Consider the following 23,811-nt stretch of genomic DNA (forward strand, 5'->3'; position numbering starts at 1 on the left):
CGATAGAGCAAGACTCCGTCTCAAAAAAAAAAAGAAAATAGGTGTGGATGGTCTGCTGCTGCAGGCTTCATCTTCAACATCATCTTGTCCTTCTTAAAACAAGTTAGCCATTTGTAAACTGCTGAATTCTTTGGGGCACTGTCCCCATAAACCTTTTTTTTTTTGAGACAGAATCTTGCTCTGTCGCCAGGATGGAGTGCAGTGACGTGATCTCGGCTCACTGCAACCTCCGCTTCGCGGGTTCAAGCGATTCTCCTGCCTCAGCCTCCCAAGTAGCTGGGATTACAGACATGCGCCAGCACGCCCAGCTAATTTTTGTCTTTTTAGTAGAGATGGGGTTTCACCATATTGGCCAGGATGGTCTCGATCTCTTGACCTCGTGATCCGCCCGCCTTGACACCCAAAGTGCTGGGATTATGGGCGTGAGCCACCGCACTCGGTCCCCATAAACTTTTTGTAAACCATCAGTGATTTTACCATTCTTACACCCAACCTTCCCCATAAATTTGATGTTTGTTCTTGTTTCAATCTGAGCAGAATCCATGTTGCTCTGATATGGGCTCTTTTCAAACTGCTGCCTTAACCTTCTTAGTGTAAGTAGATCCTGTTCAGACATGTTATAAAAAGTTAGCGCAAGCTTATTTTAGTGCAAAAAAGTTTTTTGAAATCCATGCATAGTTTTTCCATAATACACATTTTCCCTTCATATACTGACCCTCAAATGCATTATGCTAAGAAGCCAGACCCAAAGGTTACATGATTCCATTTATGACATTCTGAAAAGGCAAAACTATATAGACAGAGATCAGTGGTTGCCAGGGGTTGGGAGTGGAGAAAAGATTTTATTACAAATGGACAGCACAAGCATATTTTTTGGGGTGACAAAACTATTCTGTATCTTGATTGCAGTGGTGATAACATCACTCTCTATGCATCTGTCAAAACTTGTAGATGTGTACACCAAAAGAGTGAATATAAAATATATAAATGAAAATATTTTTAAAAAAATTTAAATGACTTAGGGCTAGAAATTAATCTATGATGAAAGGTTAAAGAGAATGTTTATTTTCAGAAAAGACCTACAAAGCACTTTGTAATCTGTTTTCAAATGACATCATAAAATTATTCTGGCTGGGTACAGTGGCTCACACCTGTAATCCCAGCACTTTGGAAGGCTGAGGTGGGCGGATCACTCGAGCCCAGGGGTTCGAGACCAGCCTGGGCAATATAGTGAAATCCTGTCTCTATTAAAAAATCTGAAAACTACCTGGGTGTGGTGTCATGCGCCTGCAGTCCCAGCTACTTGGGAGGCTGAGGTAGGAGGGTCACCTGAGCCTGGGGAAGTCAGGGCTGCAGTGATCACACCACTGCACTCCAGCGTGGAAGACAGAGTGAGCCCCTGTCTGGAAAAAAAAAAAAATTATTTTGGGTCAAAAATCAGGAAAACTGAAAATAAGGGAATGCAACCTATGGTGTTATTTTATGTGTGTGTGTACCTATGTGTATATATGTAAACACATGTATACAAAGTATATATAAGTATATACACTACACACATACATATACATACACACACACAAATGTATGTGTATATATTGGTTTTTGTCCACAGTTCCTGGTTCATAACTTACATAGCCCTTGTTGCAGTCTTTTGTTATACTGTTGGGTGTGTTAGGCCTCAAGACCAGGCTTCCGACCTTCTCCTGCCCTCTTTTCACCTGCCCCAAGGCAGGACTTGGGGTCTTAAGCTCCCATGAGAGGGTACGATCCTAAACCCTGACGGGAGGAATGCTAACATCTTGAAGTTTCCATAAAAACCCAAGAGGACAGGGTTTAGGGAACTTCTGGCTAGCTGAACACATATCAGGGCTGACAGAAAGGTAAAGAACTCATCCATGTGCCAGGAGGGTGGTGCACCCCAACTCCACAGGGTCAGAAGCTCTAGCACCCAGGACCCTTCCATACCTTAGTCTTTGTATTTCTTCATCTGGCTGTTTGGCTGTTTATCTGTATCCTTTAAAATATCATTCTTAGTAAACTGGTAAACGTAAGTGTTTCTCTGAGTTCTGTGACCCACTCTCACAAATTAACCCAAAGACGGGGTTGTGGGAACCCTAACTTTAAGCCAGTTGGTCAGTTCCAGAGGCCCAGGCTTGCAATTGATGGGTGAAGAAGGGAGCGGTCTTGGGGACTGAGTCCTCTATCTGTGGGATCTGACACTGCCTCCAGGTAGACAGCATCAGAATTAAATTAAATTGGAGGACACCTGGCTGGTGTCCACTGCCTGGTAGTGGGGAGATATCTCACGCATCTGGTCACAGAAGTTTTCTTCTGTGTTTATGATTGTTGTCATGTGAGAGCAGAGGGAAAATATGGTTAGAGAGAGTTTTTCTCTACATACAACCTAACACATGGTAGATAATTTTAGTCTTAAACTACACCTGGGGTGGGTGTGGTGGCTCACACCTGTAATCCCAGCACTTTGGGAGACCAATGTGGGAGGACCGCTTGAGTCCTGGAATTGGTGACCAGCCTAGGCAACAGAGGGAGACTCTATTGCTCCAAAAAAAATTAAACATTAGCCAGGCATAGCAGTGTGTGTCTATAGACCCAGCTACAGAGGCAGGAGGATAGCTTAAACCCAAGAGATTTGAGCTGTGATCGCAAAACTGGACTATAGCCTAGGCGACAAAGTGAGACCCTGTCTCAAAACAAACAAATAAAAAAAACCCAAAAAACCCCCAACTATATCTGAAACATAGTTTGTAAATTATATCTCAAATTGATATTAAAAATAACACAAAGAAACTATACTTGAAGCACTTCTTTCCTCTACTCCAGTGTTTCTAAAACTTGTTTCATAAGAATTGCAGACAACTTGTTAAAAATAGATATTACCTTTGTGAGGCCAAGAAGGGCGGATCACCAGGTCAGGAGATTGAGACCATCCTGGCCAACATGGTGAAATCCTGTCTCTACTAAAAATTCCAAATAATTAGCTGGGTGTGGTGGCGGACGCCTGTAGTCCCAGCTACTCAGGAGGCTGAGGCAGGAGAATGGTGTGAACCCGGGAGGCGGAGCTTGCAGTGAGCCGAGATTGCACCACTGCACTCCAGCCTGGTTGACAGAGCGAGACTCCATCTCAAAAAAAAAAAAAAAAAAAAAAAAAAAAAAAAGATATTCCCAGGATCCTTCCAGGAGATTAAGGAACCTAGGCTGGAAGTCAGGAAATTATACTTTTAAAATGTACCTCTTCCTCAAGGAATTTTCATTATCAGACAACTTTAGAAAACAAAGTTCCATTCATAAAAGGACAAATACTAGGATAGTGATTTCTATAGTGGAATCATATCCCAGAAAAATTCAAGATGACCCACTAGAATATGAAAGAAAATATTGTTCTTCTATGTATATTTACTTTAAATCTCAGGCCTCAAAAACGTTCCTATTTTAGGAGTGTATTTTATAATGTACACATTAAATCAGTGCAACAGTGCATGTAAATCATTCCCCACTCCCCCTGTAGGATGTGTGACCATAAAAAAGCAGAGACCACTGCTGTAAGGTAGAGACCACCGATTTATTATTGTTCCCCAATACAGCTGACCACTCCTCAGCCCCATCCTATCTTGCAACACTTCTGCAATCCTCATTTATATCTGCCAAAACTCTTTGTCTATCAAACCCCGGCCTAAAAGCATCATCATTCTGGATGAAGGACACAGTTCTCTTCCTCTACCAAGATGTGAAAAAGTATTTATTATATTGTATCTAGTAAGAAATTTGGAAGTGCCTACCTCTTTATACTATTCTTAACATCCGGTAGACTTGGTGCTTGAGGATTCAGTTCACGGATTTAACAGCTGTGGTGTCAATCCTTCACAGGAAACTGTGAAGTTTCATGACATGTAGTAATCAGATTTTGCTAAGTCACAAATGTGAATCAAGTATGCTTTTCAGCTGTGTGAAGGACCAAATTACTTTGCTGGTGAGTGAACCAAGCTGACCACCAAGCATTTACTCTCACACAGCTCTACCGTTCCCTCTGCTTGTTGCTATTAAGGTCAGGAAAGGCCTCTTTAATTTTTCAGTTATCCGTTACTGCATGGGTCCTCACCAATTATCTATAAAGTTTACTGTAAAGGGTCCTTAAATTTAAATATTTATATCTATATATTTTTAAATTAGCAAAAATGCAGCCACTATCATGTGGGATTTGGGAAGTGTTTGAGTAAGCATTAAAAAAGAACTGTCATAACTTAAAATGCTCATATTCATGCACTATGGCAAATAAACATTAAGTGGTATTCATGATTTGGGGCATTCAGTTCACAAACTGCTAAGGATGTGTTCAATATCAAAGATATCAAGATATCTCTCAACAATTCTTCTCAAGGTAGAACTCTATGGTAAACATGAACTGTGCTCAGAAAACTAAGCTTCATCCTGCTAATCCTCCAAGTCAATAACATATCTCAAATAAGGTTCTTCTCTTTCTCACCCTCAAGAATATCTTCATAAAGGGCATGTACTCCTTCAGGCACAATGACCGCCAGAGCAGTTCCACAGAGAAGGCCAGCACCCAGAACAGTCACCAGCTTCAGTCGTTCCTGGGGAGAAAACAAATCATTGCGAACTTTGATTAATGAATGGGGAAAAGTTTCTGAAGTATCTGTAATCAAGACTGTGAGCTGCTCATTTGTGAGACCAACATCTACAATAGACGGTGAGGCTAAAAAATGATCAATTTCATGAGTAATGCCAATTAAAACAAAGAGATGAATTTTTTTTTTTTTTGAGACAGAGTTTTGCTCTGTTGCCCAGGCTTAAGCACAGTGGCGTGGTCTCAGCTCACTGCAGCCTTTGTCTCCCAGGTTCCAGCAATTATCCTGCCTCAGCCTCCCGAGCAGCTGGGATTACAGGCGTGTACCACTACATCCAACTAATTTTTGTATTTTCAGTAGAGACGGGGTTTCACCATGTTGGCCAGGCTGGTCTCCAACTTCTGACCTCAGGTGATCCGCCTGCTTTGGTCTCCCAGAGTGCTGGGATTACAAGCGTGAGCCATTGTGCCCGACTGAGATGAAATTTTTTAAATGACCAGGTTAACAATGATTTGGGAAAATGTCTACTATCCATGATAGGGAGAATGAATACACTTTAATACTGGAAGGAATGTGAATTGCTACAACTTTTGGAGACCAAAATTTGGCATTTAGATTTAAAGCCTCAAAAATGTGAACTCTTTGATCCAGAAATTTTACTTCTAGAAATTCACCCTAAGAAAGAATCGTGTAAAGATGACCACTGTGCTTATTACTAATGCAAATCTGAAAATAAATGTCCAATAAAGGAGACTGGCTAAATAAACTATAAATTTCATCAAGAGTACCACACCACTCAGCCATTAAAAATTAAGAAATAAATATGTTAATAGATATAGGAAGTCATGATATGCTGCTATGAGGAAAAGGCTGATGGCAATCAGTATGTATTGATAATCTCATATTTATAAAAAAAATATACGTAGGTAGAACAAATTACATTAAACATTAACAATTTTTTACTTAAAATTTATAATTTGCAATATATAAATACATAACTTATAAAACATAATTTATCTACAATAAACATGTATTACTCATACAATGAAAAAAATGTATTTAGATATCAATGCTAAAATTCTTCTGTGGTTTTAATCCAACTTAATCCCAATTGTTGTCTTTTTACCCAAGTTTGAGAGACTCCGTCTTGTCATACAAAAAGATTAGGTTTCAAAGTTTCTTGAAGCAGCAGTATACCCTAATATGACTTCCTGGGATCTTAGAAGTATGAAAAATGATCTTAAAAACTACAACTAGGTGGGTGGATCACCTGAGGTCAGGAGTTCAAGACCAGCCTGGCCAACATGGTGAAACCCCGTCTCTACAAAAATACAAAAATTAGCCAGGCATGGTGGTGTGTGCCTGTAATCCCAGCTACTTGGGAGTCTGAGACCGGAGAATCACTTGAACCCAGAAGGTGAAGGTCGCAGTAAGCAGAGATTGTGCCACTGCACTCCAGCTTGGGTGACAGAGCAAGACTCCATCTCAAAACAAAACAAAACAAAACAAAAACACCTGAGAAGAGAGCCAGGCACGGTGGTGTGCACCTGTAGTCTCAGCTGCTCGGGTGGTGGAAGCAGAGGATCATTTAAACCCAGGAGTTCAAGGCTATAGTGTGCTATAACCACATCTGCTACAATCACTGCACTCCAGGCTGGGCAACATAATAAGCGCTGTCTTTAAAAAAATAAAAAATAATAAAAAACTACAAGAAGCCAGACATAGTAGTACACACTTGTTGTCCCAGATATGGGGAGGCTGAGGCTGTAGTGAGCTATGATCTTGCTGAATTATACTCAAGCCTGGACAACATAAAGAGACCCCATTTTTCAAAACAAAACCACAAGGGAATAATTATATATGTTGCTTATGAAAAAGTTTCAATAATTTAATGGTACATCATGTACTTTATCTATTTGTTTAAGAGCTTAGTTAGCAAGCAAGTGGTCTGTTCCAAGATGGCCAAATAGGAACAGCTCTGGTCTGCAGCTTGCAGCATAATCGACACAGAAGACAGGAGATTTCTGCACTTCCAACTGAGATACCAGGTTCACCTTATTGGGACTGGCTGGACAGTGGGTGCAGCCCATGGAGGGTGAGCTGAAGCAGGGTGGGGCATCACCTCACCTGGGAAGCACAAGGGGTCAGGAGATTTCCCTTTCCTAGCCAAGGGAAGCCATGACAGACTGCACCTGGAAAATCAGGAGACTGCGACCCAAATACTGTGCTTTTCCAACGGTCTTAACAAACAGCACACCAGGAAATTATATCCCGCTCCTGGCTTAGCGAGTCTCATGCCCATGGAGCCTTGTTCACTGCTAGCACAGCAGCCCAAGATCGAACTTTGAGGAGGCAACCTGGCTGGGGGAGGTGCGTCTGCCATTGCTGAGGCTGGAATAGGTAAACAAAGAGGCCAGGAAGTTCGAACTGGGTGGAGCCCACCACAGCTCAGCGAGGCCTACCTGCTTCTGTAGACTCCACCTCTGGGGGCAGGGCAGAGCTGAACAAAAGGCAGCAGAAACTTTGGCAGACTTAAGTGTTCCTGTCTGACAGCTCTGAAGAGAGCAGTGGTTCTCCCAGCATGGTATTTGAGCTCTGAGAACGGACAGACCGCCTCCTCAGACTCCCTCCACAAGTGGTTCCCTGACCCCCGTGTAGCCTAACTGGGAGATACCTCCCAGTAGGGGCCAACTGACATCTCATACAGCCAGGTGCTCCTCTGAGATGAAGCTTCCAAAGGAAGGATCAGGCAGCAATATTTGCTTTTCTGCAATATTTGCTGTTCTGCAATATTTGCTGTTCTGCAGCCTCTGCTGGTGATACCCAGGCAAACAGGGTCTGGAGTGGATCTCCAGCAAACTCCAACAAACCTGCAGCTGAGGGACCTGACTGTTAGAAGGAAAACTGTTAACAAACAGAAAGGAATTGCATCAACATCAACAAAAAGGACATCCACACCAAAACCCCATCTGTAGGTGACCATCATCAAAGACCACAGGTAGATAAAAACCACAAAGATGGGGAGAAACCAGAGCAGAAAAGCTGAAAATTCTAAAAACCAGAGCGCCCCTTCTCCTCCAAAGGATTGCAGCTCCTCGCCAGCAACGGAATAAAGCTAGATGGAGAATGACTTTGACGAGTTGACAGAAGTAGGCTTCAGAAGGCCGGTAATAACAAACTTCTCCGAGCCAAAGGAGGATGTTCAAACCCGTCGCAAGGAAGCTAAAAACCTTGAAAAAAGATTAGACGAATGGCTAATGAGAATAAACAACATAGAGAAGACCTTAAATGACCTGATGGAGCTGAAAACCATGGCACGAGAACTATACGACACATGCACAAGCTTCAGTAGCTGATTTGATCAGTGGAAGAAAGCGTATCAGTGATTGAAGAGCAAATTAATGAAATGAAGCGAGAAGAGAAGTTTAGAGAAAAAAGGAGTAAAAAGAAATGAACAAAGCCTCCAAGAAATATGGGACTATGTGAAAAGACCAAATGTACGTTTGATTGGTGTACCTGAAAGTGATGGGGAGAATGGAACCAAGTTGGAAAACACTCTTCAGGATATTATCCGGGAGAACTTCCCCAACCCAGCAAGGCAGGACAACATTCAAATTCAGGAAATACAGAGAGCACCACAAAGGCACTCCTCGAGAAGAGCAACCTCAAGACACATAATTGTCAGATTCACCAAGGTTGAAATGAAGGAAAAAATGTTAAGGGCAGCCAGAGAGAAAGCTCAGGTTACCCACAAAGGGAAGCCCATCAGACTAACAGCAGATCTCTCAGCAGAAACTCTACAAGCCAGAAGAGAGTGGGGGACAATATTCAACATTCTCAAAGAAAAGAAATTTCAACCCAGAATTTAATATCCAGCCAAACTAAGCTTCATAAGTGAAGGAGAAATAAAATCCTTTACAGACAAGCAAACGCAGAGAGATTTTGTCACCACCAGGCCTGCCCTACAAGAGCTCCTGAAGGATGCACTAAACATGGAAAGGAACAACTGGTACCAGTCACTGCAAAAACATGCCAAATTGCAAAGACCATCAATGCTAGGAAGAAACTGCATCAACTAACGGGCAAAACAACCAGCTAACATCATAATGACAGGATCAAATCCACACATAAGAATATTAATCTTAAATGTAAATGGGCTAAATGCCCCAATTAAAAGACACAGACTGGCAAATTGGATAAAGAGTCAAGACCCATCAGTGTGCTGTATTCAGGAGCCCCATCTCATGTGCAGAGACACACACAGGCTCAAAATAAAGGGATGGAGGAAGATCTATCAAGCAAATGGAAAGCAAAAAAAAAAAGCAGGCCGGGCACGGTGGCTCAAGCCTGTAATCCCAGCACTTTGGGAGGCCGAGGCGGGCGGATCACAAGGTCAGGAGATCGAGACCACAGTGAAACCCCGTCTCTACTAAAAATACAAAAAATTAGCCGGGCGCGGTGGCGGGCGCCTGTAGTCCCAGCTACTCAGGAGGCTGAGGCAGGAGAATGGCGGGAACCCGGGAGGCGGAGCTTGCAGTGAGCCGAGATCGCGCCACTGCACTCCAGCCTGGGCAACAGCGTGAGACTCCGTCTCAAAAAACAAACAAACAAACAAAAAAAAGCAGGGGGTGCAATCCTAGTCTCTGATAAAACAGACTTTAAACCAACAAAGATCAAAAGAGACAAAGAAGGCCATTACATAACAGTAAAGGGATCAATTCAACAAGAAGAGCTAACTATCCTAAATATATATGTACCCAATGCAGGAGCACCCAGATTCACAGAGCAAGTCCTTAGAGACCTACAAAGAGATTGAGACTTCCACACAATAATAATGGGAGATTTTAACACTCCACTGTCAATACTAGATCAACGAGACAGAAGGTTAACAAAGATATCTAGTACTTGAACTCAACTCTGCACCAAGCAGACCTAATAGACATCTACAGAACTCTCCACCCCAAATCAACAGAAAATACATTATTCTCAGCACCACATCGCACTTATTCCAAAATTGACCACATAGTTCGAAGTAAAGCACTCCTCAGCAAATGTAAAAGAACAGAAATCACAACAAACTGTCTCTCAGACCACAGTACAATCAAACTAGAACTCTAAGAAACTCACTCAAAATCGCTCAACTACATGGAAACTGAACAACCTGCTCCTGAATGACTACTGGGTAAATAACAAAATGAAGGCAGAAATAAAGATGTTCTTTGACACCAATGAGAACAAAGACACAATGTACCAGAATCTCTTGGACACATTTAAAGCAGTGTGTAGAGGGAAATTTATAGCACTAAATGCCCACAAGAGAAAGCAAGAAAGATCTAAAATCAACACCTAACATTGCAAAAGAACTACAGAAGCAAGAACAAACACATTCAAAAGCTAGCAGAAGGTAAGAAATAACTAAGATCAGAGCAGAACTGAAGGACATAGAGATGCAAAAAACCCTTCAAAAAAATCAATGAATCCAGGAGCTGGTTTTTTGAAAAGATCAACAAAATTGATAGACTACTAGAGCAAGCTAATAAAGAAGACAGATGAATCAAATACACACAATAAAAAATGATAAAGGGGATATCACCACCGGTCCCACAGAAATACAAACTACCATCAGAGAATACTATAAACACTCTAAGCAAATAAACTAGAAAATCTAGAAGAAATGGATAAATTCCTGGACACATACGCCTTCCCAAGACTAAACCAGAAGTTGAATCCCTGAATAGACAAATAACAGGCTCTGAAATTGAGGCAATAATTAATAGCCTACCAACCAAAAACAGTCCAGGAACAGACAGATTCACAACCGAGTTCTACCAGAGGTACAAAGGGGAGCTGGTACCATTCCTTCTGAAACTATTCCAATCAATAGAAAAAGAGGGAATCCTCTCTAACTCATTTTATGAGGCCAGCATCATCCTGATACCAAAGCCTGGCAGAGACATAACAAAGTAAAAAGAGAATTTTAGAAAAATATTCCTGATGAACATTGATGCGAAAATCCTCAGTAAAATACTGGCAAACTGAATCCAGCAGCACATCAAAAAGCTTATCCACCAAGATCAAGTTGGCTTCATCCCTGGGATGCAAGTCTGGTTCAACATATGCAAATCAATAAACATAATCCATCACATAGACAGAACCAAAGACAAAAACCACATGATTATCTCAATAGATGCTGAAGAGGCCTTCGACAAAATTCAACAGCCCTTCATGCTAAAAACTTTCAATAAACTAGTATTGATGGGATGTATCTCAAAATAATAAGTTATTTATGACAAATCCACAGCCAATACCATACTGAATGGGCAAAAACTGGAAGCATTTCCTCTGAAAACTGGCACAAGACAGGGATGCCCTCTCTCACCACTCCTATTCAACATAGTGTTGGAAGTTCTGGCCAGGGCAATCAGGCAAGAGAAATAAATAAAGGGTATTCAATTAGGAAAAGAGGAAGTCAAATTGTCCTGTCTGCGGATGACATGATTGTATATTTAGAAAATCCCATCGTCTCAGCCCAAAATTTCCTTAAGCTGATAAGCAACTTCAGCAAAGTCTCAGGACACAAAATCAATGTGCAAAAATCACAAGCATTCCTCTAAACCAATAACAGAGAGCCAAATCATGAGTGAACTCTCATTCACAATGGCTACAAAGAGAATAAAATACCTAGGAATCCAACTTATAAGGGATGTGAAGGACCTCTTCAAGGAGAACTACAAACCACTGCTCAACGAAATATAAGAGGACACAAATAAATGAAAGAACATCCCATGCTCATGGATAGGAAGAATTAATATCGGGAAAATGGCCATACTGCCCAAGGTAACTTAGAGATTCACTGCCATCCCCATCAAGCTACCAATGACTTTCTTCACAGAATTGGAAAAAACTACTTTAAAGTTCATATGGAACCAAAAAAGAGCCCACATTGCCAAGACAATCCTAAGCCAAAAGAATAAAGCTGAAGGCATCACGCTACCTGACTTCAAACTACACTACAAGGCTATAGTAACCAAAACAGCATGGTATTGGTACCAAAACAGAGAGACAGACCAATGGAACAGAACAGAGGCCTCAGAAATAACACCACACATCTACAACCATCTGATCTTTGACAAACCTGACAAAAACAAGAAATGGGGAAAGGATTCCCTATTTAATAAATGGTGCTGGGAAAACTGGCTAGCCATACATAGAGAGCTGAAACTGGATCCCTGCCTTACACCTTATACAAAAATTAATTCAAGATGGATTAAAGACTTAAATGTTAGACCTAAAACCATAAAAACCCTAGAAGAAAACCTAGGCAGTACCATTCAGGACACAGGCATGAACAAGGACTTCAGGACTAAAACACCAAAAGCGATGGCAACAAAAGTCAAAATAGACAAATGGGATCTAATTAAACTAAAGAGCTTCTGAGCAGCAAAAGAAACTACCATCAGAGTGAACAGGCAACCTACAGAATGGGAGAAAATTTTTGCATCTACCCATCTGACAAAGGGCTAATATCCAGAATCTACAAAGAACTTAAACAAATGTACAAGAAAAAATGAAACAACCCCATCAAAAAGTGGGCCAAGGATATGAACAGACACTTCTCAAAAGAAGACATTTATGCAGCCAACAGACACATGAAAAAATGCTCATCATCACTGGTCATCAGAGAAATGCAAATCTAAACCACAATGAGATACCATCTCACACCATTTAGAGTGGCGATCATTAAAAAGTCAGGAAACAACAGATGCTGGAGAGGATGTGGAGAAACAGGAACGCTTTTACACTGTTGGTGGAAGTGTAAACTAGTTCAACCATTGTGGAAGACAGTGTGATGATTCCTCAAGGATCTAGAACTAGAAATACCATTTGACCCAGCCATTCCATTACTGGGTATATACCCAAAGGATTATAAATCATGTGAGTGTAAAGATACATGCACATGTATGTTTGCTGCAGCACTATTCACAACAGCAAAGACTTGGAACCAACCCAAATGTCCATCAACGATAGACTGGATTAAGAAAATGTGGCACATATACACCATGGAATACTAGGCAGCCATAAAAAAGGATGAGTTCATGTCCTTTATAGGGACATGGATGAAGCTGGAAACCATCATTCTGAGCAAACTATTGCAAGGACAGAAAACCAAACACTGCATATTCTCACTCATAGGTGGGAATTGAACATTGAGAACACTTGGACACAGGGTGGGGAACATCACACACCAGGGCCTGTCATGGGGTGGGGGCTGAGGGAGGGATAGCATTAGGAGAAACACCTAATGTAAATGACGAGTTAATGGGTGCAGCAAACCAACATAGCACATGTATACATATGTAACAAACCTGCACGTTATGCACATGTACCCTAGAACTTAAAGTACAATAACAATAAAAAAGAGGTTAGTTAGCAAAAACAGTAGCTCTATTATCTCTGATATATTACTGAACTTCTGACTGAGAGGCTGGGAGCCTAACTAGCTTTTGTAAATATTATCTCTATGGGAAAATAGTTTTTTAGCTGAAAGCCTGGTTGAAACATTACTCCCTCCTTGTTTGGAGGGGAAGAAAGGGATCTATGTATCTATTGAAAAAGGGGGAACTAAAGCTGCAATGTCAACACCAACCAATATGTGCCATATAGCAAGAGGAGAATCCCCCTGATCTCCAGCACACAGCCAGGTCAACCCTTATACATTCAGAATGGCTATTGGGTACTTGTAAACTGAGAGTATTCTAGTGGTTGGAGTACTGGCTTGGGAGGCAGAACAGACTCCATGACACAGACAAAGGATTTGTATTTGAAGTAGAAAGAACTTCTACAACTCAACAATAAAAGACAAACAACCAATTAAAAAATGGGTAAAGCACTGAACAGACACTTCACAAAAGATGTATGAATGGCTAATAAGCTCATGAAAAGGTGCTCAACACCATTTAGTCATCAGAAAAAATGTAAATCAAAACTATGCAAGATATCTTTTCATACTCATTAAAATGGCCAAAATTGAAAAGACTGACAACTCTAAATAATTACAAGATATACAGCAACTGGAAAACTCACACATTGCTGGTGGCAGCATAAAATGGTACAACCACTTTGGAAAATCAGCAGTCTCTTATAAAGTTAAACTAGCATTCCCCTTTTGAGTATTTACTCAAAAGAAATGAAAACATATGTCCACAAAAAACTTGTACAAGAATATTCATAGAAGCTACATCAAGAATAGCCACAATCTGGAGGAGATGTCCATTGACAGGAGAATGGATAAACAAATTGTGGTATATTTAAACAATGGACTACCACTTGGCAATAAAAAGGAATAAACTACGGCTACATATAGCACATAAATTAATAAATCTCATAAACATTTTCCTGATGTTTGCGTGAAAGAAGCCTTACACAAAAGAATATGTACTGTATGAATCAATGTATATGAAGTTTAAAAACAGGCCAAACTAATCTATAACAATTGAAATCAGAATAGTGACTGCCTCTGGTGACCAGGGATGAGAGGGTGGCCACACAGTGGGGATTCACTGGAAAGTGGCATCAGGTTACTTTCAAAAATAATAGATATGTTCTAAATCTTGATTGGGATGTGAGTTACATTTGTAAACATTTGCTAAAATTCATCAAACTATATTAAGATCTGTACTTTTCACTCTATAAAATTATCTATTTATAAAAAAATTAACTGGGTAGTAATATACTCAGCCAGGATTTCTGAAAGGATTCATTTTAGAACCATTCAGTTTTAACAAGGCTTCTTTCTTCATGGCAGGTCTCTGAAATCAAGTTCAGAGATCTAATTCGAACACTAAAAGGCACTTCCAAAAATGTTCCTTAAACAATCTCATCTGCCATTCAGATATTTCTTAAAAATAATTCACCACAATTTTATATCAATAACATCATGGGGAAACCAGTGCTGTCCACAATTCTGGATCAACCCACAATTTACTAGGCACTTACCAACTGCTTCATAATACTCTACTCTGGGGTCACATGAAAAACTACATTGAGGTAAGTTTTAAAAGCAGGAAGTGTTCGAGACCAGCCTGGCCAGCATGGCAAAACCCTGTCTCTACTGAAAATACAAAAATTAGCCGGGTATGATGGTGCACAACTGTAGTCCCAGCTACTCATGAGGCTGAGAGAGCAGAATAGCTTGAACACAGGAGGCGGAGGTTGCAGTGAGCTGAGACTGTGCCACTGCACTCCAGCCTAGGTGACAGACCGATACCCTGTCTCAAAACAAACAAACAAAAAGAATATGAAATATAAACAGGAGTTTGGTGGAAATTTTTAGAGAGCCACAGTAAAGATTTTTATTAATCTTTAGACCCATGTTTTAAAAATAGGGATATCAGCTACCAAAGTTATCAATTCAAATTAAAGAATGGAAGAAAATATAAAAAATTATTTTCTCTCAGTATATAGATGGAGAATCGAAGGCCAAAGATGAGAAGTGATTTGCCCAAGATCACATGACTAAGCTAGTTACTGGTTACAGGGATGATTAGATTCGGCATTGCACTCCATGACAATGTTCATTGCATAGCGTAATACATACAATCCATTGTAAAAAAATTTATCTCCAAAAAAGATGACACTCATGCAACCTTTCAAAATAGTATGAATCAGCAAAATCCCTCAGCAACATCAAGAGAAGAAACAAAATTATAAATAGTTGTAATTCTTCTCTATTGACAATTTCTAATGGTCCACGACAAAATAAAATAAGGACAATACAGTGAGCACATCATAAAGCTTTATTTCTTCAATGTAAAGAACTATTTTTTATTCTGAGATTATGTCCTACCTAATTTTGGTTAAAATGTCCTTTTTTTAAAGAAATTATGGTGACCAGTTTTTGTTATTTTTAGTGTCCTTACACGGCAAAATTAAAAGGAGGTAATCCTGTGTCGATTCTTTGAAAAAAAAATTTTTTTTTTGAGATGGAGTCTCACTCTGTAGCCCAGGCTAGAGTGCAGTGGCATGATCTCAGCTCACTGCAAGCTCTGCCTCCCAGGTTCACACCATTCTCCTGCCTCAGCTTCCAGAGTAGTTGGGACTACAGGCGCCTGCCACCACGCCCGGCTTATTTTTTGTGTTTTTAGTAGAGACGGGGTTTCACCGTGTTAGCCAGGATGGTCTCGATCTCCTGACCTCATGATCCGCCTGCCTTGGCCTCCCAAAGTGCTGCGATTACAGGTGTGAGCCACCGCACCTGGCCGATTCTTTGAAATTTTAAATATATGACTGATCTATGAAACCCCAAAGCTGGAAAATCCTGATCTAAGTGCAAACATGAAATTATAATACCATCAAACATTCAGAAACAAAGAATTTCAGTTTGTAGGAAGAGACCATCAAGGTAAATCTGAATGAATCATCTAGCTTTGTAGTATTTCCTCCGAAGAAAGGCAGCCTGAGGTAAAACTACTGTATTGTTTTCAGTTCACTTTGAAATTAAGTGCATTTATTTACCAAATGAAGTTAAACATCCACTCAACACTATGTTTATTGTTTGTCCCTGTAACCCCTTCCCCACAAAATTACCAATTCTGTCAGGGCAGAGATCTTTAATTTACCTGCTGAATTCTCAATTTATAAGGAAGTATCTGGCACACAGCAGTTTCCCCTAAATATTTATTGAAAGAAGGAATTAAATGCCCACCACCATGCAAAGCACTAGGGACTTGGTACCGGCCACTGGGCTCTGATATAAACAATTACACAAATGTAGCGGAGTATCTTTAGAATATTTGTGCCAGGAAATAGACCTCATATATTCCTTGTAAGTGTAACTATATCAAGAATTTTCAGTGATTAGTTGATTCAGAATTGATAGTTTCACTCAAGGGGCATGCAAATACACTTAATAAAGGGCTATAGGCCGGGCGCAGTGGCTCATGCCTGTAATCCCAGCACTATGGGAGGCTGAGGCAGGCAGATCACGAGGTCAAGAGATCAAGACCATCCTGGCCAACATGGTGAGACCCCGTCTCTACTAAAAATACAAAAATGAGATGGGCGTGGTGGCGTGTGCCGGTAGTCCCAGCTACTCAGGAGGCTGAGGCAGGAGAATCGCTTGGACCTGGGAGGTAGAGGTTGCAATGAGCCGAGATCGTGCCACTGCACTCCAGCCTGGTGACAGAGCGAGACTCCATCTCAGAAATAAAATAAAATAAAAGCCCATAATACAATTTCATATAAATACATTTAATTAAGAAACATAACTGGGCGCAGTGGCTCACGCCTGTAATCCCAGCACTTTGGGAGGCTGAGGTGGGCGGATCACAAGGTCAGGAGATCGAGACCATCCTAGTTAACACAGTGAAACCCCATCTCTACTAAATACACAAAAAAATTAGCCAGGCGTGGTGGCGGGCGCCTGTTGTCCCAATCTTGGAAAATAAGATTAATTTATTTTTCTTTTTGCATAAAATTCCTTTCTAAACATAAAAGAACTAAATATAAATCCCATAAGATTGTTTGATGTAACTACAAAGTCAAAACAAATAAAAATCCATTGAAAAATAACCTGGAAAAGCATTGCCAATAAATATATCATTGATACATAAGAAGTTCAACTGAACTGAGCAGACTAAAATAGTAAATATACCTTTTCCTCTATGAAATTAGTAGTTTTAAAAATGAATAATGATAAAGTTTGTGAGAATACAGTGTTATTTGCATTTGTTGGAAAAATGCATTTTTAAAAACTGGTAATACAGATTGAGAACCTTCTGAAGAACATTCATCCCCTTTAGTTCTATCATTCTATTCCTGAAAAAATAATCTGAAATATGGTCAATACTTGAGACAAAAAAATATTCGTGCAACACTATTATCATGACAAAAATGTAAAAACAAATTAAATGCATATTAAGAATTTCTGTACGTAATTAAATGTAATGACGACATTTTAAAAAAATGCCCAAGGTTTGGCACAGTATCCCCTACCTGCAATCCCAGCACTTTGGGAGGCCAAGGCAAGAGGATTGATTACTTGAGTTCAGGAGTTCGAGACCAGCCTGGGCAACATAGTGAGACCTCACCTCTACAAAAAATACAAAAATTAGCTGGGCCTGGTGGCACATGCCTGAGTCCCAGCTACCAAGGTACTGGTATGAGTCCCAGCTACCAAGGTTACAGGTATGAGCCACCATGCCCAGATTCCTTTTGTAGGTATTCTTTATGTTAAACTTTCTCTCTTCAAATTACTTTATGCTTTCTCTCTCATGAAAGGACCCTGACTGATACAGGTAGGTAATGGAGGCTGAGGTAGAAGGATGGCTTGAGCCCAGGGGGTGGAGGTTGCAGTGAGCCAAAACAAACATGCCACTGCACTCCAGCCTGGGTGACAAAGTGAGACCTTGCCTTAACAACAACAACAACAAATGCCTAGAACAAGTTTTTAAGAATAAAGGAAAATGCTTATGATATACTACCAGGTTATAAAAGGGAGAATGTAAATTACACATATCAACCATAATCAACTATGTTAAAAATGCAAACAAACAGAAAAAAAAAAGAAACAAAAATGTTATTAGTGATTCTAATTGAACAGTAGGATAATACTTTTATTTTCCTTTTATACATTACCATATTTTCTAAATTTTCCACAGTGTCTTTTAAAAAATTGTTAATTTAATTAGAGGCTATATAAATAGGGGCTTTGTACTTACTAAACTTGAGGCCCACTTTCCTTATCTACAAGTGGGACAAGAATTCTTCCCTTTCCAGGTTACTGTTAAAATTAACGTAGAACCTGACATATCAGTTGACAAGTAGTCATTATTATACTACAGTCAAATTAAAGAACACAGTGTCTTTAATGTGAACATAGACATGTTTTCCCCTCTAGCAAGCGGTTCTAAACAACTGCCCTTCAACATTGTATAATAATTCAAAATTTTTTTCAGTCTCTCCCACCCCCACTACTGTGCTATAACTTATTTCCTTTACTTGCTTGCCCACCCCTTCTACATGCAGAGAGTTTAGAAATCAGGCAGTCCAGAGGCTTGTCGACTCACAAACATGGGTTGTTTGGCCCACGCACTGATGCAATATTTGAGTAAGTAGCCAAAGGGTAAAATTCAAGAGACTTACTATAAAAATCCAGATTTCCAGCTTTGGAAAAATAGGAAGACTTGGTGTTGTCAAATGATATGTGCTCTTTAGATGCCCACAGTTCCCACTTCTCCCTAATGACTCCCAGGCACTGACAGTGAAGGTCAGCTGCCATATATCATGACACCGGGGCTGTCTTATTTTACTCTGGCTTAATTCTCTGTTCAGCCTTATTTGATTTATGATCCATTACCTACCTGTATCAGTCAGGGTCTTTTCATGAAAGAGAAAGCATAAAGTAATTTGAAGAGAGAAAGTTTAACATAAAGAATACTTATAAAAGGAATCTGGGCATGGTGGCTCATACCTGTAATCCCAGCACTTTGGGAGGCCAAGGTGGGCAGATCAACTGAGGTCAGGAGTTTGAGACCAGCCTGACCAACATGGCGAAACTCTGTCTCCACTAACAATACAAAAATTAGCCGGGCATGGTGGTGGGCAGCCGTAATCTCAGCTACTTGGGAGGCTGAGGCAGGAGAATCGCTTGAACCCAGAGACAGAGGTTGTGGTGAGCCACAATTGTACCACTGCCCTCTAGCCTGGGCAACAGAGCAAGACTCCATCTCAAAAAAAGAAAGAAAGAAAGAAAGAAAAGAATACCTATGAAAGCATAAAAGGGGACTAGAATTATGAGGAATTGACTAAAAGAGAACCATACAGAATATATTAGCAGGGCAGGGCGTGGTGGCTCACGCCTGTAATCCCAGCACTTTGGGAGGCCAAGGAAGATGGATCGCCTGAGGTCGGGAGTTCAAGACTAGCCTGACCAACATGGAAAAACCCTGTCTCTACTAAAAATACAAAATTAGCCAGGCATGGTGGCAGGCATCTGTAATCCCAGCTACTTGGGAAGCTGAGGCAGGAGAATCATTCACTTGAACCTGGGAGGCGAAAGTTGCGGTGAGCCGAGATCGCACCATTGCACTCCAGCCTGGGCAACAAGAGCGAAACTCCATCTCCCTCCCAAAAAAAGAATATAATAGCAGATATATGGGGCAGCTAATATCCTAGCACTGAGATAAGAGTGCTCAAAGAAGAGGCCCCACAAAAACTGAGATCCAAACCCTGGTGAAGAGGGGATGGGTGGGGCTCCGCGAATGGCAGAGAAGTTTCTATAGTGCCGTGCTGGTGGAACCTGCTGGAAATCTGTACTCGAGGTTTTGGGGAAACTGTTCATGGGAAAGCGGCTCACCAGCAAGACTACAAAACCGCCCAAGGGGAGTGCCAGGGGAAACTACCAACTGCTGTGTGCGTGAGGAACTGTGTGTGCAGCAGGAGCCTGGGGCTGGAGAAGCCTTTGGTGGTGCAGGAGCTGGGTCTCAGGGAAGCCTGGCTAGAGGCTGGGAAAGCCACAGTCACATGTGTTGCAGGAACCTGTGCTGAAGAAGCTGGGTGCATCGCAGGAACTCGACACAGGGGAGGGTGCCTGTGCTACAGGAATTGGTGCTGGGCAAGTGTGGCAGAACCAAGAAAGAAAACCACTTCCACTTACAATTTCTCTCCAGTACCCCTTGCAGACAAAGCATAACATTGTGCTAGCTGGTAGAGGAAAAATATTTATGGGGCCCAGATGCGTTTTTGCAGAGTAGTCAGTGAAGACTGAATTTAAAGCTGAGAGGAAATAAATTGATGACTGGCTCACTAGCCTACCAGAATTACATAAAAAAGATACACAGGAGCCAAATGAGAACCAGGAACAGTAGAGAACAAACAAAATCCTTGTTCTTCAGGCTATTTGGCTAATCAGAGACTTTGCTGGTCCTTTAGATTAATGTGGCTTCTGGATGGCCAAGTTCTACACAAGGGAGGTGCTACCAAATTCTTCTCCTTCATCATCATTATAGTAACATTTATTAAGTACTTACTATGCCAGGCATTTCTATTATAGTCACTTTACATATATTAGCTCATTCATCCTCAAAACAATCTTATGAGGTAGGTACTTCTATTATCTCCACTTTACAGAAAAGGAAACAGAGACATAGAAAATTCAATTTGCCCAGGTTTACACAGCCAGCAATGGCAGAGTCATAATCTGAACCTATGTAGTCTAGCTCCAGAATATATAATCTTTTTTTTTTTTTGAGACAGAGTCTCGCTCTGTTGCCCAGGCTGGAGTGCAGTGGTGCAATCTCGGCTCACTGCAACCTCTGCCTCCCAGGTTCAAGTGATTCTCCTGCCTCAGCCTCCCGAGTAGCTGGGACTTCAGGCATGTGCCATCACGCCCAGCTAATTTTTGTATTTTTAGTAAACACGAGGTTTCACCATGTTAGCCAGGATGGTCTTGATCTCCTGACCTCATGATCCGCCCACTTCGGCCTCCCAAAGTGCTGGGATTACAGGTGTGAGCCACTGCCCCGGCCCAGAATATATAATCTTAAACACTATGCTAAATTGCTCCTCTACAAGACATATTTAATTGTTCAGTTTTTGGCTTAGGATCTGTCTTCTTTCCCCAATTTGTCTCTGTCAAATGTATAATTAATGAAAGGAGTATACGACAAGGTGCAGGAGTTAGGGTACAATGTTTTGGTTAATAGAAAATTAACCTCAGGCTGGGCGTGGTAGCTCACATCTGTAATCCCAGCACTTTGGGAGGGCAAGGCAGGTGGATCACCCGAGGAGTTCGAGACCAGCCTGGCCAATATGGTGAAACTCTGTCTCTACTAAAAACACAAAGATTAGCTCGGTGTGGTGGCAGGCACCACCCAGCTACTTGGGAGGTTGAGGCAGGAGAATCTCTTGAACATGAGAGGAGGAAGTTGCAGTGAGCCGAGATCGTGCCATTGCACTCCAGCCTGGGCAACAAGAACGAAATTCTGTCTCAAAACAAAAAAAAAAGAAAAAGACAATTGGCCAGGCGCGATGGCTCAAGCCTGTAATCCCAACACTTTGGGAGGCCAAGGCAGGCAGACCACCTGAGGTCAGGAGTTTGAGACCAGCCTGACCAACATGGAGAAACCCTGTTTCTACTAAAAATACAAAATTGGTGGGGCATGGCAGTGCATGCCTGTAATTCCAGCTACTCAGGAGGCTGAGGCAGGAGAATCACTTGAACCTCGGAGGCAGAGGTTGCAGTGAACCAAGACTGCAGCCTGGGCAGCAAGAGCGAAACAGGAAAGGGAAAGAGAAAAGGGAAAAGGGAAAGGGAAGGAAAGGAAAAGGAAAAGGAAAAGGAAAAGGAAAAGAATAACCTTAGATAAATACAGAGTTCGCAACAGATAGTTTGATGTAATTATCTATTAGTTACCCTCAAGACCTTTTCATTTAAAAATGAATTTCCATATAGGGATTTCCAGGGCTGGGCGTGGTGGCTCACGTCTGTAATCCCGGAACTTTGGGAGCCCGAGGCAGGTGGATCTCAAGATCAGGAGATCTAGATCATCCTGGCTAACATGGTGAAACCTCATCTCTACTAAAAATACAAAAAATTAGCTGGTTACGGTGGTGCGCACCTGTAATCCTAGCTACTGGCGAGTCTGAGGCAGGAGAATCGCTTGAACCTGGGAGGGGGAGGTTGCAGTGAGCCGAGATTGTGCCACTGCACTCCAACCTGGGCAACAGAGCAAGACTCTATCTCAAAAAGAAAAAAAAAAAAAAAAATTTCCAGCCCAACTAATACTTATTTCCATTTTATTTCAATAAAGTTAAAAATTGAATATTAGTATTTAAGGAGGATTGAGATTTCCATAATTTCATTATAGGTTTTAAGAAATACCAGTACTCATACTTAGTACTATTTTTTTTTTCTAGACAGAGTCTCGTTCTGTTGCCCAGGCTGCAGTGCCATGGTACAATCTCAGCTCACTACAATCTCCGCCTCCAAGGTTCAAGCAATTCTCCTGCCTCAGCCTCCCAAGTAGCTGGGATTACAGGGGTGAGCCACTGCGCCCAGCCAGTACTTGTTACCTGAAATTCCAGACTGAGCTGAAGGGGACCTTGCCATTCAACAAAAGTCTCATCACTAAATTATTTAATTAGAGGAGAGGTTAAGACTATCATATGCAGAAACATTCTGAATCCATTTCAGGTCATCTTCTCATGAAAAGGATGTCACTTCTTGAACAGCACAATTTATGACTAACCTGTGAAGATGTCAAGTGTGAAATTGATCTTGAATAGTTCACAATGGGAACTACTTCAGATTCAAAATTGGCAGGTGTTAATTTAAAGGGCATCTAAGACATATTAACTTATTTCTTATGGGTTTCAATGGTATTTGGAGATTGTTTACCTCTGGAGTCTCAAGTTCTACTCCACTGACTAGGCAGAAAGCATGAGACATACTGTGGAAGGTATGAAAGATGTTCCTAATTTGGGGAGCTAAAGGCATCAATTTAGATAGATCCTATTTTCATTCCTTCTTCACACAGTGTTCATTCGGAAAGGCAACATTTAGTAGTAAAGTGATTGATTTGGCAATAGGAATCAAAATGACTTAGTTCCAAATCACACCTCTATCACAGTCTGTGACCTCTCCAAGCCTGAGCCTGTTCATTTGTAAAGTGAGGTTTAACAGTATCTCACAGTCTTGTCCTGAGGATTAATTAGATAGTGTACATCAGTGCCGGGTACATAGAAAGAGCTCAATAAACATTATTAATATTATTATGCAGATAGGTCTTAATTACGTTTGTCAATATAGTATCCTGGAGAAAACAAAGTTTTTCAGGAAAACAATATTGAATCATATTGTATCTGGATTTTATTTGATCCAAACTTAGTTTTATCAAAGATCCTTATGAAACAATAATCTGTAGTTCAATCTGAGAAAAGACAAGCTGATGATTTCTTTCCAGATATGATAAATTTACTGAGATTGCAAAGTTTAAAATCTTATAATTTACGTTCATTCTTCTGAGACAGGGTCTCACTTGTTGCCCAGGTTGGTCTCAAGCTCTGGCCTCAAGCAATCTTCCAACTTCAGCCTCCTAAAGCACTGGAATTACAGGTATAAGCCACTACGCCTGGCCCAAATCTTAGAATTTACAAATGAAATTCCAAACAGGTATAAAATCTCTTGTATTACCATAAGAGGGTAAGA

At 40.9% G+C, this 23,811-nt stretch overlaps 2 protein-coding genes across 19 annotated transcripts in view; one reads left to right on the forward strand and one right to left on the reverse strand.

The window, feature by feature from the left end:
- Positions 1 to 23,811, forward strand: part of ERH (ERH mRNA splicing and mitosis factor) — an 892,055-nt gene that overhangs the window by 843,146 nt on the left and 25,098 nt on the right. The gene's annotated exons all lie outside the window — the stretch shown is intronic.
- The window catches only part of SLC39A9 (solute carrier family 39 member 9), a 64,154-nt gene that overhangs the window by 33,201 nt on the left and 7,142 nt on the right, over positions 1 to 23,811 (reverse strand). For both annotated transcript variants that reach the window (XM_050797390.1, XM_050797391.1), the window contains exon 2: positions 4,502 to 4,610. Coding sequence is in view for 1 of the 2 variants with exons in the window: in XM_050797391.1 (XP_050653348.1) it covers positions 4,502 to 4,610 (109 nt within the window). In the remaining variant the exon portion in view is untranslated. The remainder of the gene's footprint in view (positions 1 to 4,501; positions 4,611 to 23,811) is intronic.

Source organism: Macaca thibetana, chromosome 7 (genome assembly GCF_024542745.1).
Source record: "Macaca thibetana thibetana isolate TM-01 chromosome 7, ASM2454274v1, whole genome shotgun sequence".
Classification (NCBI taxonomy): domain Eukaryota; kingdom Metazoa; phylum Chordata; class Mammalia; order Primates; family Cercopithecidae; genus Macaca; species Macaca thibetana.